Here is a 19,847-nt window from a genome sequence, read left to right as displayed (position 1 = left end):
TTTCAACATGGGGCCGTAAAATGACTGTGACTTGTGCAAATAGCAAAGGTTTTCAGCTTACATGTTGGGACATATTACATCGCAAAAGCCAAAGAGCACAATATATTTATTTATTTTTTTTATGTATGAACAAGCTCAGTCATGTGGCACATTGCACAAAAAGTGAACAGAAAATAAATAGAAATTGGCCCATGTTGCGAATGCATGTTTGGTCAATCCTAAATAACAAATGAAAGATGTATATATTTTACAAACTTTGTTACATTTATTCAATTAGATCTGGTCAGATTTAATCCAAAGACAAAGTACAATTGGATCCAAGCCGAATTGTAATTCCAAACCATCAGAATTAGGGCATTAAGTAAAAAGTTGCCTAACTGATCTAAGAAAACAATTATGGAAAAGAATGAGAATAAGTTTATTTGGATAAACTTCCAGCGAAAAAAGGATCAAGAGGGATAACCATCCTATGTTTGAGTTTGCTTGCCCCAAGTGAACAATCTCTAACATTGATAATTTTTTTCTCTTTATTTTATTTTACTTTTTTTTTTTTGCATTATCGCACCTCTTTTGTGTGTTGTAATGTACAGTTATTTGGTCAGGCTTTGTTGTTTTAAACATTCACCACCAATACATTTAATATTCTGACAAACACCTCCATCTCTACCCATTAAATTTCTCTATTTGTGCAATTTAAATTTAATGTAGGCAAAGGCATTTCCATCAGAGCATGCCACTATATGTCCATGTCACACTCTGCCCAGCACCCCTCTGTATAAGACCGCATGGTTCTTTATTTTGCTGTGACGTCACCAAATTAATAGTGGTGTCCATCTGGTCACCCATTTGAAAACTTTCTAGCGACACAGGAAACAATTAAACAGCGACTAGACTAAAAGAAACTCAAAATTGGTAACAATGACGATTTTTTAAAAAGAGAAAGAGAAAGAAAATGGTGATCCTAGAAATATACTGCACTGTTTTTATGTGTTGTAGGAACTGAGTAATATCTAAACTGACAGCCTCTATGAAAAAAAAAAAAAAAAATCACGTAAGTCTTGTAAATCACTAGGGTCCTTCAGGAATTAAACTTGTCGCCTTTATTGGTCCTGTGGGATTTTTAAAAAAAGAAAAAATTTTTTTTTTGGCGGAATGCTCCTTTAACGGCAATGAATGGGACACAATGGAGAACGGGGGGCGTGACGTCACTTTCCTAAACCGGGCTTCAAGCCGAGGCAGCCGTTGAGTTCAGTCCCGAGCCAGAGGAGGGACGGAGTCCACGAACGGCTCAACTTTTAATGTATGCGGGCCGAGAGGAACCACCGTGTTGTCTCGGACTATTTCTTTTGTAGCTTTTAAATGCATCCTCCGCGTTGATTTGGCTTCACCGCCGCTCGCTGTTGTCTGTGTTGTTCAAGAGCTGATCGGTTTTTGTCCTGAAAAGAGGAAAGAAAGAAAGAAAGCTGCTGTCTCTTTTTATTTGTCCGTGTGAGTCCAACACAGTAAGGTAAGTGTCTAATGGCTTCATAACCACATTGGGTAATTTAGTTGCAGTTGCGGACATTGCTTTAACCAAACCGCACATAACTAATTGTAAGTAAATCTCAGCGGAGCCTCAAAGAAGCTCCCGTTCAATCCCACGGCGTTTAACCTGATCCAGCTCGGTGCTGTGCAGGGATGCACGCCTCATATATTGGATGTGTTCAGAGGGAGACGAGTTGCAGCTTTGAACGGTTCACATACTTTATGTAGGGAATTGGAAACTGTAATCGTAGTTGCTTGTTGTCTCTTGAACTTTGATAAGAGAGCCACTTTTCTCCCTTCTTGACACGTTTTACCTCAAGTCTGTTATGTTTTGCGTTTATTTTGCCAAGTAATGGTATTCTGCTGCTTCTTCTTGATACGAGTTGTATTGTTGGATAGATTTGCTCTCTCTAGTTCAATAAGACGTTCATGCTTTATGACATGCATATAGATATAAATGAGAGATGGAAAGTATAGAGAAAGGTGCTCTGATATATGGTCTTCTTGTCCTACACACAAAACATGTGGAAAAGGTGACCCTGCAGTACAACACCTTTAACCTGCTAAACCTTCAGTGAGGTACGGTAGAGGCAGTATCTTGCTGTGGGCATGCTGTTCATTAGCAGAGACAGGCTGATGGGAATATGGATGGTGCAGCTCAGTACAGGACAGGAAAAACCTTGAGAGTCTGATGGAAGTTCACTTTCCAGCAGGACACTGAGCTGCAGTGGAATGCTTCAGTAGATATATTTATGTTTGAATGGTCCAGTCAAAGTTCAGATCTAAATCCAGTTAAGAATCTGTGAAAGTGATGCTCACAGACACTCTCCTTCAACCCCGGCTAAACTTGTGCTATTTTGCAAAGAGAAATTGGCAAAAATGTCCATGTCTTGTTGAGTGGTGGGAATGCATGCCACACTTTTTAAATATTTTTTTATCAGAAAGCAAAAAACAAAACAACCTCTTTTGATCCACTTCATAATTATGCATTGTTTTGTGTTGTTTCAACACAAAACATCCATTTAAGATATATTGAAGTCTATGCAGCATAGACTTCAAAATGCTCTATACTGAAGTTGATGTTTTTGGTGTTTAATGTTCTTTTTTACATAAGGAAAAGCACAAGGAGTTAGAGTACGTTTGCAAGGCACTGTATTTTTGCTTCTTAGTTGAAATAAAACCCTGTTGCTGAAGTAATTAACATGCTTGGATGCTTAAAGAACTGAAAACTGCTTGAGGCACTTAGGAAACAAAACTTTGGTTCCCTGGGGATTTTTTGTGATTTATAACATCCTTTTTGGGACAAATGGAATTTTCAGCCACAGTTGCTTATTAACTGAGGTGAAATAGTTGGATATTAAACAGGTTTATTGCCTACTGAGCTTTTTGTTAATGAAACTGTCATTTTTAGACATTGTAGTGTTGTAAAAACTGTGTTGATTTACTCAATGTGAAACTCGTGGCTCACCGCTGAAGCATGATATATTTTCAACTCATATTCATCGTTACCTTGTGGAAGAAACATCCCCGAAGCACTTGATGAGTCAGAAATCTTCAGAGTCACAGTTAAAATAGGAGGAAGCGTCACTGAGGCCGTGTTTAAACATCTGTGTTTTGTTCTTTGCAGGAGATCAGCGAAGCAATTTGAGTGACTGACTGCATGGATCAGACTTAACATGAAGAGCCTTAAAGCCAAGTTTAGGAAAACTGATGTAAGTATTCAGACATATGCTCCTGACTGTATAAACTGTGTGTGTGCACATGTATAAGTCTGTGAGTGGTTTGACTCACTGTCTGTGTATGTTTGGCTCAAGGAAATCGTGAAGAATTTTTCTGGCAGAATCTCTCAGCTTTAAGGCCAACAGCAACCTATGGCTTATTGGTAGAAAAAGCAAACTGAGGTAGAAGGGTAAATAAATACTCTTTATTGATGAAGTCTGTGTATTTCATTTGGAGCTCCCCATAGAGCTCTTATAAACCAAAGACAGTTTGCCATGATTGATTTCTTTTTTGTGTAGCAGCTTTTCAGTTCATACGGTGCATGTCATTAGACGTTTTGACATCCTGGCAAGGCAAAGCAGTTATTTATGGCGCAGGATACAGACTCATACACCAGGCTTGTCCCACAAAGTTCGCAACAACTCCTTAAACTGCTCACTATTCCAGGCCAGGATCTTATCCTGTACACTATGAATCAGTCTTTAGGGAGGAATTTCTCCCTGTTGGTACAGTCATTCATTTGGTCCGGGTTTGACATGCTCTCTTACAGCCACAGGAAGTGAGGCGTCTCCACACCGTCTGAATCATCTGTTGTCATGTTGACCCCTCATGACACAGAGCCAAACAGCTAACAGGAAAAGTCTGTGATTCTGACAGAAAAAAAACCCCAAAACTTTTTTTTTGTGGGGGATGGAAGGTGTGTCAGATATAGAGGAGTCAAAGAAGGCTGAGTAAAAGGCACATTTGGTTTATGTAGACAGTTTCCAGGAGATTAGAAGTGTGTGGGGCGCTCTGCTTAAATGGCATGTGGGAGAAACTATCCAGCAGAACAGGAATTAGATGGAGTACACCCTTCCTTTCATAGTTATCCCCAAAACACACAGCAAAGCATTAGTGGAGCCTTGATTGCTGTTTGAGGGAAAAAGCCTGCGGCCCCACATGTTGCAATCACTGTGCAGCCACTGCTTGAAATTTGTAAACTTTTTGCAAATCGAGTCAGCTTTGTGGAGGAGTACAATAGTGTCCATTGTTTTCGCAAATGTCCAATGCACGATGGTAACGTCAAATAGTTCCCTCTTAACCAGTAAAACGAATTCTACTTCCACTTTTACTACTTAACCGTTTTACTGCTATAATCTGGGTTGCAGTTCTCAGTCGGTTGAGCTGGTGCTGAAGCAAAACATTCGTCCTCATGAAACCAGTCAGTCGTAGGCGGCAGGAGAGGGGAACAGGAAGACCTGTGGATGTTGATGTTGCTTGGAAACGCAACTGATGCCACGTTAGGCATGCCTTTGCAGCCCACCCACTCGCACATTGTCGCATTTGCTCACAGAACTGTTGATGCTGCTTTTAGGCAACATATTATTTTTATATCCAAACATTAACATGATACAATGTGGACAGTAGTTGCCAAAGGAAACTAAAATAGAAGCAGTGGTACTTTAATCTTTTACAGAAAAAAACAAGTTAGTGTTGTGATTTCAGGTTAAGTATGGTGATGGTTTTCACTGTGCTTATGCAATAGTTCACTTAAGATACATTATGCAACTTAAAAATGAAGTAACACATTAGGTCAAAACGATACAAGAAATAAAAAAAAGAAGAGAACTTGATTAAAGGAAGTACAATTCAGCTGTCCTGGGAGGATTTCATTCACATTTATATCCTTTACCTAGAGCTTTTTAGAGGTAACAGAGAAACGATTGAATTGTTTAAAGGTATCTGTCAGGAGAAGGGCATTATATCAAAACATCTGTGGCACATCAGAAAAACTCAAGTTAGACCTTAGTCAGAAAGGTGGCCAGCATGGCCACAGCAACTCTGGAAGAGCTGCAGGACTTCCTGATATACTGGTTGAATGTCTGGTTGAATGTCCCTTTGTCTGAACTAAGAAATTAGGTTTCAACCAATGTGTATTTCTCTAAAAGAAAACATCCAGGTCTGAAAATCTTTCAAAACTAGGAGGAAAATGTGTTGATTCAACCAAAGATGATTTTTTCCCTCCTCAACCCAAAAGGTATTTTTTTTGACAAAAACAGCACTGTGCAGATCATACCCTCACTGAAACATGGTGATGGCAGCTTCATGCTCTGGGGTTACCTTTCTGGTGCTGAAAGGTAATTTTGTAAAAGGGATGAAATTTCCAACTGCCTGTTAAAAATGAAAAGGGGTTAAATTTTTTCATACATTGTGAGTCCAAGCATATCTTAAATCAACAGTAGAATTGCTTCAACGTGAGTCATGTAAAAAAAAAAAAAAACGTCTTGCAGCAGTTTTCTGTAAACTTTTAAGATCCACTTGACGTTCAGAAAATATATCCATCTGCTTCTACACTGACAAACTACATAACATTCAGTCATCAGTTTTTAGATAAAACATCAGAGACATTGTTTTTCATTGAAAATCAGTCTTTTTATTGGAGTAAAATCTTGCCAGTTTTGCGGTCCACTCTTACATAATTTAAATGACTGGATATTTATAAAGACAAAAAGGTTTTACAGGGTAATGTGTTTATCCTAGCCAATAGTCATTCCACAGCTTTTTATAGAGAACCAGAGCCACTTTAATAGAAAGAAAACATCCCATGGGTTCTATTTTAGGTTTTGTGTGTCAATGACAGATTACTTAGGAATTTATCCGTCTCCCGACCTCCACTACCACCCTAAAACAATCCCTTTATTTATTTCCTTTTACAAAATAATAGAAACCCAGTACCATTGTAAATAGCTTTTTGATTAAGTAAACATATTCCCAGCCAGATAACTGGCACTGGAGTCTGTGGCTGAGATTTAGAAATTAATGAAATGTTTCACACTAAGTGCCCTCTTCCAACACAGTGAACTGAGTCAAACAAGCTGCCAAGGCTTCACTTGAACACCTCCACAACATGAGGTCCAAGCGGAGCAGACATTTAAAAAGCAGGAGACTGTGGGAGAGAACAAGATGTGTTATTTTTGTAAGCGATATGGACGGATAACAGCGCAGTGATAACAGTAGAAAATAACATTGGGGTTTTTTAAATGACTACCAGGGAGAGCACAACATAATTCAAGTCTACTTGTATATCAGACGACTCTGGTTAGAATAGAGTTCTACTTGTATCAGCAAAAGCTCTGGATCCATTTATTAATTCACAGTCAGACGACTCCGGGCCCAGGCAGCTATCAAACCAGAGGCCTGGTGAATCCAGTCAAATGAATTCTTCAGTGGAAAATGAAAATTGCTACATAAGCACAAACAAAACTTTTTAATGATGCATATAACATGTTTTTGCATTAAAAATTAAATGAGTTTTTCTATTTTAACGTCATGAAGACCATATTATTTTTGGAGGTCTAAATAAATCAATTGATTTTTCTCATATTTGGGCTTCAAACATGAACTAATAGACTTGTATTATGGAATAGACTTATTTTTTAAGGATTTTCATATCAACATACATATTTAGTCTGGGTTTTATAATTTTTTTAAAATAGACGTATATTCATATTCATATCAAGCATTTCATTTCAATTAATTTTGTTGTTTTACCTCCACACGTGTCTGACAGGGAACATTATCAGTGCATCATGCAAAAACCCGATGACTTTAATGATATAAGTGAGAACAAGCTTATTCGCACATAATTTTAATTAAATTTCTGATTTAATGTAAATACAGCAAATTGCAAAATTCTAGACAAAGATTTAGCAGAATTTGAAAATGCAGCTTCTCTCTCTCTCTCTTCTTATATGTCTCTCTCTCCCTCTCTCTGTTTCTCACAACATATTATAGAAAATACAGCTTTGGCTTTTATATGCCTTTTAAAATCTCTGGGTTTCCTCTGACTTCACTTTAATGACTTTTCACTGATGCCGAAAATGGCTAACTCTAAGTCTTTAGCTTTAACTTCCACAGCAGGTGGAGTGTTTCAATGATTATTACTGATTATATTTTTCATGCTTTGTCAAGGTTGAACAAGCTTAAGAGAAAAACAAAATCATATTTTATTGTATTATCAATTTTCAATCTACCTGCACTAATGTTATACATTTCATCATATTTCTGCCTAGCAATATGTTTGATTTTGAGATAATACATTTAATATAAGAACAATGCATAGTTGCTGTAAACATTGAGCAGAATTAGTAAATCAGCTTTCACTAATGCTGGACTGTGTGCTGTTCAGCTACAGAGTGTGAAAAGGCTGCCTACGCTTTAGGTTGGCGGCTTTGTCCAATTTAATTTTTTTCTGCCCAGATTAGGTGAGAAGACAGCTGGCTAAGTGAGCACGGTCCCACAGTCATCATACACGTCTTGTGGACTGACCTTTGACTAAATGTATTTTCCCACTGAAATTCTGTGCATACCAGAACCTATGAGGGAGGTTGGTTTATCAGAAACTTTGAGCAGGTGTGTTGTTATGCAAGGACAAAGTATATCAGAGGAATTCTTCAGTGTGTCTCAGTGAATGTCTCCTGTTTGTCAGCTCTGTTAAATCATTTCCATACAAAAGTGTGTTTTTTTTCTTTTGTTACATTTTCCTTTGTTCTGAATTTGCTCTAGTTTGTAGATTTGTGTATTATTTCGGATTACCGTACAAAGGCAGACAAACAGCGAAATGAGCTTCTCTGTTTGTGTCTGCCTCTGTGAGTCTGGTGGAAATGGAGCAGTGTTTAACAGACACAGACAGTATAATCTGGATTCTGGGAATCAGTTTGGCAAATAGCCATAGAGAGACTTGCAGGCATTCTTGCTCTGTCCAGCACAGAATTTATCCATAAATTATCTGAAGAGTGGAAGAATAATTAAGTACATTTGTATTAAAAGATATCCCTTTGCAAAGAAAAAGAACATTATTTATTCCAGCCCTACATTACATTACTTTTTATCTGCTGCTTCAATCAACAGTAATGAAAGTAACATGACCTGCACTTTTACGACTCTCTTATTCTTGGAACTGCAAGAGTGACCACAGTCGGAAATCAAGTAATATGGTTATGCATATATAAAAGAGCCTCTCACATGGACCCTTTACAGTTTCCTGCATCTTGTTGCAGTTTAGGAGCAATAATAAATATTGCCTCGGTGGTTTAGACTAACTTTTTGCAGTGGTGCATGTAACTGTTTTTTTAAGTTGTTTTTTTTTTTTTTAAATCACTATGAAATGTGAACTTATAAATGATAAACAGTTTAGTAAGCATAAAGTTTTTCATTTGAACACAATTGTACAAGACAGATAACCTACTGAAAAAGTGTCGAAAAAGTCCTATTTAAGAAGTGTTTTGATTGAGAACAGGTGTGGCAATAATCAGGCCTGGGTGTGGCTAGAGAAAGTGAACTCATGTGTGATAAACCACAGTTAAGTTATATTTTAACATGTTTGTTGTTCCAGTTGTTTACATTTTGCTCTGGCAAAATATCTAATTTTTGTAGCCATTTCTTGTCCATTGAAGATAGACACACATTTGCTTTACCTGAAATGCCAGTTCTCTTGTCTGTTCCATTTTGAAGAGCGGCAAATAGAAAAGGTCTTCGTCCCTTTAAAGTTAGAATTAAAAGTTATGGACCAGAGGTGTTTCGAGTGCGTTCTGCAGAATATTTGTAACCTTTAGGCAACTTTGGGTGATCCAGAGTGTAAATTAAAAAAAAAAAATAAGGGTGAGATTTTCTCTGATAAACTAAAATCTTCTTGAAAATGTTGATTTCAACAGAAAATGGACATCTTTTTTTAATCACGTTTTTAGATTTAATTTAAATTTCATAGTGAGGGGAATCCCAAACATCCAATGATCTAGCAGCAAGTTTTGCCAGAGAACAAGTGACCTATATCCTGCTCCTGTTACTGATAATCAACAAAACACACAGACACACACACACACACATATTGCATTATTCATAGAAAAATTACATTTTGTATCCTGCTTTTCGAAAACCACTCTTCTAGAAATTTTAAATATATGTAAATTAGGACAGAACTCTTTTGATGCATATATTTTATTGGAAACATTGCACACTACAAATCTACTGAAATTAAAGATGGCATTTTATAATAAAGGAAGCTATTTTAATGCTTTTTACACATCATTTTTAGTGTGCAGTATTTGTGGATTTTAATTAAAAAATCATAGTAATCTTACCAAAATCTGTTTCACAACTATTTGCTGGATGACTTATGCGTGATAAGCTAAAAATGTTGTACAACATACTTATTCCATTCCCTTGTGGCCGTTAGATAAACATAATTAGCTGTGCTGTTGAGAAGAAACATGTACACACTAGAAATTTACTGAATCGTCATTATGCTTTTGTCTGCATTGTGATTTGGATACATACTCAACCTGCACTCCATCCTATCACACTGCTGAACCTACTCCCCCAGCTGCTAGACTTAGCAGGATTACTCAAGGCTTACACACAGACAAACTCATGCATAGATTAGTAACCACAGCAGACACACACACACACCCTCCCCTTTATCATCTCCTCTGTGTCTAATCGATGTGTGGATTATGCTGTCTCCTCTCACGCCCCACAGCTGCTTTATGGTTTCAGTTAATCAAGACAATAAACCCTAAACTGTGTATTCACTGTGTGGCTCAATTTGTGGCATCTTAAAATTGTAAAGGCTATCAATTTGTTTATGTGAACATCTGAGGAATGGAGTCCTCCTTATCAGGAGTTATGAAATGTGTCTGTTGTGAACTGGAGCAGAACAGAGCAGAACATCACATGCTGATCATCTGAAAACATTTCTTAAAAAAAAAATACAGTGCCTTGTGTAATGTTTGGATAAAAAACATTGAGCCTCAGTTTCTCAGGATTCTCTGTTCGGCATATCAAGGAATCATGAGAGAAAAAAATCGGGGGAAAAAACACCATCCATTACAATTTCAGATATGTCTAGTTAGAGATATATTTTTTTCTTGAAAGTTCAACTTGTATTGTTCCGACATAAGTGTGTTTGGTTTGGCCAAATCTGACTTTAGTTGGCATGCAGTGATTTATTCTGTCTGGGGGCATTGGAAGGGCATTAGTGACAGTGAAACCTCTGGGGCAACGTCGTGTTAATCTGGCAGAGGAGGTGGAGGAAGGGTGTGTGTCCATGTCATCATCAATCGTCAACAGGAATATATCAGCCCAACGGATATTTATGACCCTTTCTTCATTCAGTCAGGATTCCTGCACAGTCTTTGAAAAGGGTGGAAAACTTTGGAATGTGCTTTTAGTCTTTCCCACATCTGACAGGGGACATGTTTCCAAACATTTTTGTACCTTCCTTTTTTAAAAGTTGAAAACCTGAGTTTTGTATTGTAATATGTTGCACATTGTATACCCAATTTATTAATTGCTTAACATGCAAAGGACTCACTTGAATTTGCCCTCTTAACATCCCTGAAGAATGTTGTAAATGCAGATGTGAGCTGTATGTTAAATGAAGAGCAAGGGGAGACATGGTAAAAATGACTCGGGGAGTCCTTGAACATGGATCCAATTAAAGCAAAAACTGCCTGTGGGACATTTTTTTTTTATCACCTGTTTATATGAACTCCAGAGCTTCAACCAGGAAACCTGCACATCAGCAAATATACTCAATGTTGTGGGAGATGGGCGTACTGCTGCTGTCTGCTCATATTTGCATGCAGATTTGTTTGTGCATGTTTCTTGAGAGGCCACTGTGCTATACATTGTGGAAGAATTATTTTGAGAATACTTGTCTGCTTAGAGTTCTTTTATGGTATAAAACGTAGAATGTCTTTATACTAGCATTGCTGTAAATGTAGTTATTTGAACAAGGTAGTGAAAGACTCGCTGCTGCCATTTGCTTTTCATTGTGGTTACAGATTTGTAACTACTTCCTGGAGACATATTGCTTAATCAGTTTAACCCAAAGTAAAATGAAATATCTGCACTAAAACAACCAAGAGAGACTAACATAACAGATTATTCCACGTATTTTTGAAATTTCGCCAAAGCAGCATTACCGTGCTACACATGTAAACACACATTTGCATAGCACCACAGCAGAAGGGGAATATTTAGGCCTAAAGACTCTTTAGAGGATAATCTGAAGGACTATTATAGAGTTGTAACAGTAGAGAACATGAATATGTTGAAGAAAGAAAGGCTGTAAACAAGACACCTTGTTGAACTAAGCAAAGCAGTCAGACTCAAAGGCCAAAGTTTGATTTACTGATGGTGAATGACTTTGAGCGTTTTGAGCAACGTGGCCTGCATTTACATCAAGAGATGGATGGATTGATGGATGCTGAGACCCATTTCAACTGGAAGAACTAAAGCTTTCCTTTACGTAAAACACACTGTATCAGAAAATGCTTAAAAGTGGAGTTTTTAGTTCTTTGTGGTGTAAGAGGTGACAGGCTGGTTTATGGAAACAACTCAGGAACTGTTTAGCAGGCCAAATTCCTTTTTTTTTAATGTTTTCCTTTCAGCTTGACACAAGGACCAATGAGTCTGTATAGTGCTTTGTTTTAATTGGACTCTAGTGCTTTGCTTTGCGCTATGCTGGTGTGTGTGTGTGTGTGTGTTTTCAAAGTTCCTGCCTTATCTTGACTTAAATGAGCGCTGCAGTGTTTTTCCCCCCTTCTCCAGTGACTTTATAATCAACCCTGGAGTATAATGAGACTGGTTGCTTTCCAAGCCCAGCAGTGTTTATTTATAGAGCCGGGGAGGCTATTTGTATCTTGAGGAAGTTTTGTGTGAGGCTATTTTTTAACTGCACCCATAATGGTAACATTGGACATGTGCATCAATCCTTCAGCTGTATGCTGGAATTACGAGGCAGATCATTTATAAGCCTCTTTTGCCATATCCTGTGGAAGTGACAATGTTAAATGTGTAATTTATGCACAGTAACTACCTCAAATATATGTGAGAAGAGTAAAGTATTACAAGCCCACTACTAATCTTATTTATGAGTTTCTCAAGAGTTATTTCTTTAGTTAAGAGAAGGAGCTGAGGGATAATGGCTTGATTTTAATGTTCCCTCTCCTCTGTTGCATCTGTGATGGACTGGCAACCTGATCAGGGAATACTCTTGCATGTTGACTGCTGGAAATGTTTCCTGGTCCCTACTGACAAAACCCTAACAGGATTATGCAGATAGATGGATGGAAGAATGCAGGAATGAATTAATAATCTGCCAAAACAAATCCAGAGGGAGATGTTTCAAATAAAATAAAAAATCTCCTTCTATCTGCATTTAATTACAAAGCACTGCATACAGCTGCCCTGCTGTTTTTTAAATAATTTTTAGTCGTCATTTTCTTTAGATGCTTTTTCTGTTTTAATTTTTTTTTTGCATCAACAACTCAGATACTGATAAATCAATTTTTTCCCTCTGTTCATTAAACAGGACCTCCTGCCATTGTTAGTCTCTAAAAACATGAACAGGGAACATGTGTTTGATCCACTTTGTGGGTTTTAATTAAGACTCAGTTAAATGTAAGAGGGGAATTCTCTGATCCATAATAAGGATAATTTTAAAATTCCTGAATTTACTGTTGTTATGAAAAAAAATGGCTACCTTTATCCAAGAACTTGCAGCAAATTTCTTTGTTTTTTTGTGTTTAAAAAAAAACAACAAAAAAACGTATCTGAACTGTTCAAATAGAAATTGTCAGGTCAAACGACAAAAAAAGTGTAAATCAGTATTGACCAGGGAAGGTCTGATAGATGCATCACTGAATATGCACACTAACTCTAATGAGAGGGGAATCCTCATGACACAGATCTTTTTATTGTTGGAAAATTTTACTTTGCAAAAAAGAAATACATTTTTAGACTGATGTAATCCTTCAGCACAGAGGGAAAAACCCCTAAATATTCTATTTGGAAGTTTCAGGTAAACACCCTAGGCAAAGATGGAGTGATGTTCTGGAAAACAATCAAACAATCATTTGAATGCTGGCTTCAAAACACACCTCCCAGAGCATGAGATATGTGAATTACATAAGTTAATGGTCACGATTTAGTGCAAAAAGAATGTATTAGCTTTAAAAAAAGTGGTCATTTTTCCTTGTATCAGCTTTATTCTAGTGGGTTGTGGTAACAATAACCGCATTGAGTATGACACGTTCAGATGGCTAACCTGATTATTAGTGGTTGAGTTGCATTGTGGGTAATGTGAGGACCAAGTTCTGGCAAGGAGAGGGAATGCTTGGAATGAAAACCACAACTTATTTGGTTTGGCTGCATTGATTTTTCAGCTTCTTCTTTTTATTTGCTGTCAATCGGGAATTCCACAGTAGAAACAGCCGTGAGTCGTTTCATGTAAGGTTCACTAGTTCACCTTATGAGGGAGGCTCAGGTAGACATACTGTCCATTTCTCAGATGGGGAACAATGTTCCCATGATCTGAATTTGTTTCATCATCTAACTGGGGGCCTACATTGGCCAGCATTGTGAAGTAGATGGCAACATCTTTCATTCTAAGAGCAACCATCTGGTCTTTGTTTAACTTTTCAGAGTGCTTACTCTTTTATTCTTGGTTTCAGACTCTAAACTGTCGCGGTGTGTGTATGTGTGAGTGGGTGTTTGTAGTACACAGAGCAGTAAGCAGTTTCAGCTGTAGCCCGACAGAAAGGATGTTTTGTTCCAGGAGATTCGAGCATCAGCTTTGCAGCAGATAAGGGGTTTGAAGTGAACAGCAACCACTGATGAGGGGAGGGGGTGGGGATACTGTACATGTGTCAGTCTCTGGCTTCTTATCACTTTCATGTTTTATTCTATACAGCTTGCACATTTTGTGTTCATTTCCGTTTTCTCTCAGTACTTCACTCCTTGGTCTCTTCGGCTTTTTCAACCTGCATCCATGTTCCTCCTCTGTGGAAGTAAATCTTTTTATGGCTGCGTCTTAACTCCTGTCTAACCTACTTTACATTCTCATTAAATCCCATAGACTGCATAATTCTAACTTCTCTAAAAGACAAATGTGGGTTAGTGTGCGATTTAGAAAAGGGGATGGTGTTTTGTTTTCCTACCGCCTGATAAAAGATGAAAGGACTTATCAAAGTAATTTGGGATGGCTTTGACTTTCTTGCTCTTATCTAGCTGATATAGGGAGGTCTGTTAGTCTTTTTTTTACATTCTTTTTTTTTAACCCAGGCAGTCTTTTTTCTGAATTGTATCCTATTACTTCTTCTTTATTCCTAATCTATGTTTGATTAGACACATACAGACAAACCGAAAGTCCTTGATTTTCATAAAAATGTGTCATGATAACCAATTATTTTATCCTTTATAAACAATTTTCAGAATTTAAATTTTAGTTTTACACAAACAAAGATTTACATTTTTATAAAAGTTATAAAATAACCCTCCAATTTCTTTGCTTCGTGTGTTAGTTTTATTTTCTGGACATAAATCCATTGGGGTAAAATAAGCTTGACTTAACATGACTTAAATTAATTATTAGTGTTAATTTTTGTCATATTACTTAATAACTATCCCACATTAAAAGCATTGAATAATCTCTTTCAGTCACTGAATGCTTGCTAATGTTTTTGTTCTTAGTATTGAAGTTAGGCCTGTCGCGATAAACGATAAATCGATTAATCGTACGATAAATTAAAGCTATCGACGTCATTTTAATTATCGGCACTATCGTCTCTTCCGACCTTTTTCTCTTTCAGCTAATGAGACTGAATGAAAAAAGGCTCAACTCCGGTGCCTCCCTTCCTCATTTCCTTAGTGTAAAGCCCAGCGCACACTGCACGATCTTAGAGCTGCCAGCCGATTGTCGGCGACAGAAATCCTAGGTAAAACGGTTCGATCGGTTCGTTCCTGCCGTGTGGTGTCCAACAATGGGCACAAAATAATGGCTACAAGTCCAGTGAACTAATTTTAAAACCAATCATTAATCAGTGCTTTACTACAATCTACCTGCAATGCATGTGGCTAGTGTCATTGTAAAGTCCTGACCAAATGAAAATCATTACAACCTATTTACGTCACGTTAACGAAGAACAGCTGAAAAGTTACCGGGTTTATGAACTGCGGTAGCAATTTCGCTCCAACTCCTCCTCTTGTCATTTCTATATTCTTTGCATGTTGAATAAACATTAATGTTGTTTCCACATATCATCTCCAATTTCCGCTGGACTTCGGGTTGCGCCGTGTCAGCTGTTTGGGATTCCCCGACGTAATTTTCCATCAGAAAACACGGAGGAGAATCCTCGCTTTCTGATTGGCCACCTGTCACATTCAACAGGCTGCGTTAAGCTCCCAGTCGGGGAAAACCCTGATTTAGATCGGAGCGGCAACGATGATCTACGTAACACACCACACAATCTTAGAAAGACCAACGATCTAAGATTGTTGTAAAGGGAAAAATAGGAGCAAAAAATCATGTAGTGTGAACTATTGCATCAGGTAGTCGATGTGCCCATTTTCTCTATTTAAATCTAATTATTACTGAAGGGCAACATAATATACAGACTTCATAATCTGCACTCTTTTGGTTGAATGCAGTATTTATTTCCACTTTGGCTTTATGTTGTTTAGTTTTTTTTTCCAAGTGAGTTTTTTGTTAATGGAGACTGAGAATCCATTTTATTTTTGTTTTTGGTTGTTTTGTTTATTTTGTTTATCAGTTCCAGTGTTTAGTGTTCTTTTGAAAATAAAGTGTATCTATCTTTGGCAGGAAATCACATGCATTATTACATCATTTCCATTAAATCAGTGTAAAAAGATCTTCAAACAATATTATCGTTTATCGCAATAATTTTTGAGACAATTAATCGCTCAGCAAAATTTGCTATCGTGACAGGCCTAATTGAAGTAAAATGTTACATGACTTCCAGATTTTCTTTTCATAAATAACCTTGAACGTGAGGCATCCATAAACACCTTTCAATGCAAATAGCTGTAGAACCTATGGAGACATAAATGTTTAAGTTGGATTTAGGGCTGGACTTTGACTGGGACATTCTAATACAGGCTTTGATCTAAGACACTGAGTTGCAGTTATGGCTGTGTGGTTTAATATCTACTGAAAGGTGTCTCATCACCCCTGACCTTTCATTTATCTGTGGAAGAAACACCACAATGCTGCCAACATTGTGTCACAGTGTGAAAGGTGTTTTAATCTTCACCTTCAACATAATACATGCTGTGGTCCCTACCTTTTTTCCATAAATGTCTGATTTGTAAGGTAAACGATTAATAATTGTCCTGCTGACAGATGTTCCAATCTGACCTGTGGATTTGTTCAGGTCAACTGCTTGCTCGGCCTGTTTGCTTAGACAGATGACTGTGTCTTGTTAAGTTTGTCACACTCTTTTTGATTTCGATGATGGACTGGACATTGCACTCTGGGGCTTTTACAGCTTGGGATATTACTTTATAATCTAACCCAGCTTAAAACATCTTCACAATGTTTTCTCTGAACTGCTTGTTCCCTGACCTGCTTATTATGCTGTTTATCCATCAATAACAGACCTCAGAGGTCTTCACAGAACTGCTCTAATTATACTGATATTAAATCACACACATGTCATGAATGTATTCATTCGGTGGCTTCTGATTGGACTGGGTTTTATGGAAAAAAGTGGTCTGAATACAAATGTACACCACACTCCTCATATTTTTCTTGTAATATCATAAAAGTCAACCATGTATTTTTTTGTCGTTCCCCTTCATAATTCTATTTATCTTCCAAGAACTGATAACTTTCTAATTAAAAGGGTCAGTGCAAAACAGGAAGAACAAGGTTAAAGAGGAATAAACAGACTGCAAACAGTGGGAATTAAAGCTCTCTGCTATCTCTTTCTCTCTCAGTATGTCTTTCCAAACCCTTGAACTGCCTTTTTACTCCTTATACACAGTGGCTCTGTACTCGCTTGTCCTCGCAGACAGCCCTCAGGCCTGGACAAACAGGAAACACTTAGTGTTATCAGCTCACTCTTTGTGTGTCCTAATGAGCGTCAGGCTAAGGACAGAAAGGGAACACACACCCGATTCTAATGTAAACACACTGTGGAGTACAAAAGGAGAAAGACAGGGATAAACTTGAAATAGAGGCGTGAGGGGGGAAAGACAGAACAAGAGGAAACAGAACTGACAGCAGCAGAGGAAGGGAATTTTACTTCCTTCTGGTAGACTCTGATCTGAACAGTTAGCTTCTCAGGATATGTGGTTTAAATACTATATATAATTATGAGCAAAAACCCTAACCTTTTTCTCCAAAAATAAAAATATTCAAGTTTGCAATGTTTTTCTTTATGAAGATAGCCAACTGAGAAATAACTACTGTTAAATCCCTTTTTTTTAGTTGAAAACTGTGCTGGCTTTGCGCTGTCGGTGCCAGCACATTATATATTTTTTTCATCAGCCTCCCAGAGATGACACTTACTTTGTATGTGGCCGAAAGTGGAGCAGCGCATTCCGCTCCACTTAAACCTGTCTACTGCAATGTAGCTGGGTGCTGTCAACGTCATTCTGCTCCGTCCTGACTGTCCGTTATTTCTTTTGTTCAGGAGGGTCACGTGATCATACTACTGTGTACTTCAGTTTTTCCCTATAAGTGCTTATGCTGAGGATCTCATCAGTGTTTTGATTTTTATGTCAAACTAGTTTTAAAGGAAATAAATCTGATGCCCAAACCTTATTCTGAATTATCATAGCTTCTAATAACCTAATACTTGAAAATAGATAAAGAGAAAACATGCAACATAAACATGACATAAAAAGCAGAATTGTAGAGCACACTGTTACGGCCGGTGGCCTTGTATGTTTCCTTTGTCTCTTTCTTTTCTGTATATCTGCAGCTTTCTAATGAAATTAACTCCATTGGGAACTGGCTGCAGCCCTAATCCTCCTGTGCCACTCCCTGAGGTCTACAGCAGAGCTGATTGGCTCACCAATTATCAGCTCCACCAATCCCTGATGAGGCCTCCCTTTTTAAACCCAAGACTTCCTGGGAGAAGGTGCAGCTGATTCTTTACTGAGACAGCTTGCCACTTTGCTGAGTGATGGTTGAGTGCTGTATACTGCATTGTCTTTTTGTGAGCTTTTGTAAATCTTTGTTACCTGTGATAGTCCCTGTGGGGGCTTTGTATGTAAGCTTATAGTAGCCTACTAGAGTTTTGTTGTTTGTTGTTAACCTTAGATTTTGGTCCTGTTTTGTTTGGTTAAGACCTTTGGTTCCAACTCTGGTTGTTTTGTGGATTCTTGTTTTATTCTGTGTTTTTCTTTTCGGTTATAACATCTTAACTTTTGACTGTAGAGTTTTTTTTACCTTTTATTTTGTTAAACCCAAACAATAAATTCCAAAGTGATAAACCTTAACATCTAGGTTTCTTTAATGTTACTTCTCTTTCCCCCTGGCTGAGCTGGGTTGTAACACACACATTAGGAAATTAGGCTGGTTTTCCTTTCTACAGATTATCTTACACTGTTTATAGATATTAACAATTTATTTCATAAAAAGAAAGGGACTACTACCTCCCCATATAAGTCATCATGGATGTTTGGAAGAGGTGTATTCTTATGAATGAACAGCAAACGGTAGCAAATGTTGCTGAAGAACATAGTACTGCTAGTGTTGTTTATGTATGAAGTAATATTTCCAGTATACTGTAGTATTACTGATAGACTGGATATTAATTAACATTAAAGTATTTGCATAATTTTGTGTTTGGCTCACTCTTTAAATTAATAAGTCAGAGTATTATTGTTTTATGTTAGCAAGTTTTGCTGCTTAAGAGATTTAAGAAACGACAAAGTCTATTGTTCTCCTGGCATATTTAGCTCCATTTTTACATGTTAAACATAACCAATATAATTCACATCACTTGAAATTCAATAGGCACGACTGAATTTTTCCCAGAAATGACCATTTGAGCAGCGGACCTCTCGGGTCGCTGACTTTTTATCACTTATTGGTTGAAATCAACTTGACAAGTCCCCACTCAGTCTGGGTGCTTTACATACATAGGCAAAGAAAAGTTTATTTTAAGGGATAGCTTGTGGAAATGAGAAGATTAAGATTGATTTATTCCTGACAGGGTTATGCAAACATTACAGGATCAGATGCAGTATTAAAGGATATCAGTACGGTATATTGGTTTGAGCCATATAAGGCACACACTAGTTAGGATTAAGCAAAAAATGTTGGCCAAGTTTTAGGTTGAGGGAACAATGAGTATAAATTAACAATTCCTATTGTAACTCCCTGTGTTAATTAGTCTGTCGTTTATGGGGGGGTGTTTATTTTGTCACCATTTCCGGATCATAAAGGCACTCAATTACAGCCGTTGGATCTGCCCTTCCTGGTATCCACAAAACAAGATAAGGGGAGCGTTGGCTTCTGTTGAACAAACGCTGCATATTTTTCAATTAGAGCAAATGAATATTGTAAACAAAATTCCTTTGATGTTTCTTTATTTATGTCCCATAGGATATATTTCAGATGTCCACATTTCATTCAGATTTCTTTATTCTTATGGAAACTTTCACTATTTTAGTGAAACATCCCCTCTGCAGTAAATGACAAACATATGACTAAAAAAAACATGAGGCTCTTTATTTATTTTTTTTTTACAGGCAGACAGAGGAAGAAAAGAAACCTGTACTCCACAAGGAGGTGTAGCAGGGATATTTCC

General features: G+C 37.4%; 1 protein-coding gene across 2 annotated transcripts in view; it reads left to right on the top strand.

Moving 5' to 3' along the window:
• Positions 1 to 1,238: 1,238 nt before the first annotated feature.
• Positions 1,239 to 19,847, top strand: part of rai14 (retinoic acid induced 14) — a 42,394-nt gene continuing 23,785 nt past the window's right edge. For both annotated transcript variants that reach the window (XM_032569815.1, XM_032569814.1), the window contains exons 1-2: positions 1,239 to 1,507; positions 3,152 to 3,236. In XM_032569815.1, coding sequence (XP_032425706.1) covers positions 3,201 to 3,236 — 36 coding nt within the window. In that variant the 5' untranslated portion in view covers positions 1,239 to 1,507; positions 3,152 to 3,200. The remainder of the gene's footprint in view (positions 1,508 to 3,151; positions 3,237 to 19,847) is intronic.

Source organism: Xiphophorus hellerii, chromosome 8 (assembly GCF_003331165.1).
Source record: "Xiphophorus hellerii strain 12219 chromosome 8, Xiphophorus_hellerii-4.1, whole genome shotgun sequence".
Lineage (NCBI taxonomy): Eukaryota > Metazoa > Chordata > Actinopteri > Cyprinodontiformes > Poeciliidae > Xiphophorus > Xiphophorus hellerii.
Note: the sequence above shows the minus strand (reverse complement) of the source record. Positions and strands in the feature narration are given on the sequence as shown.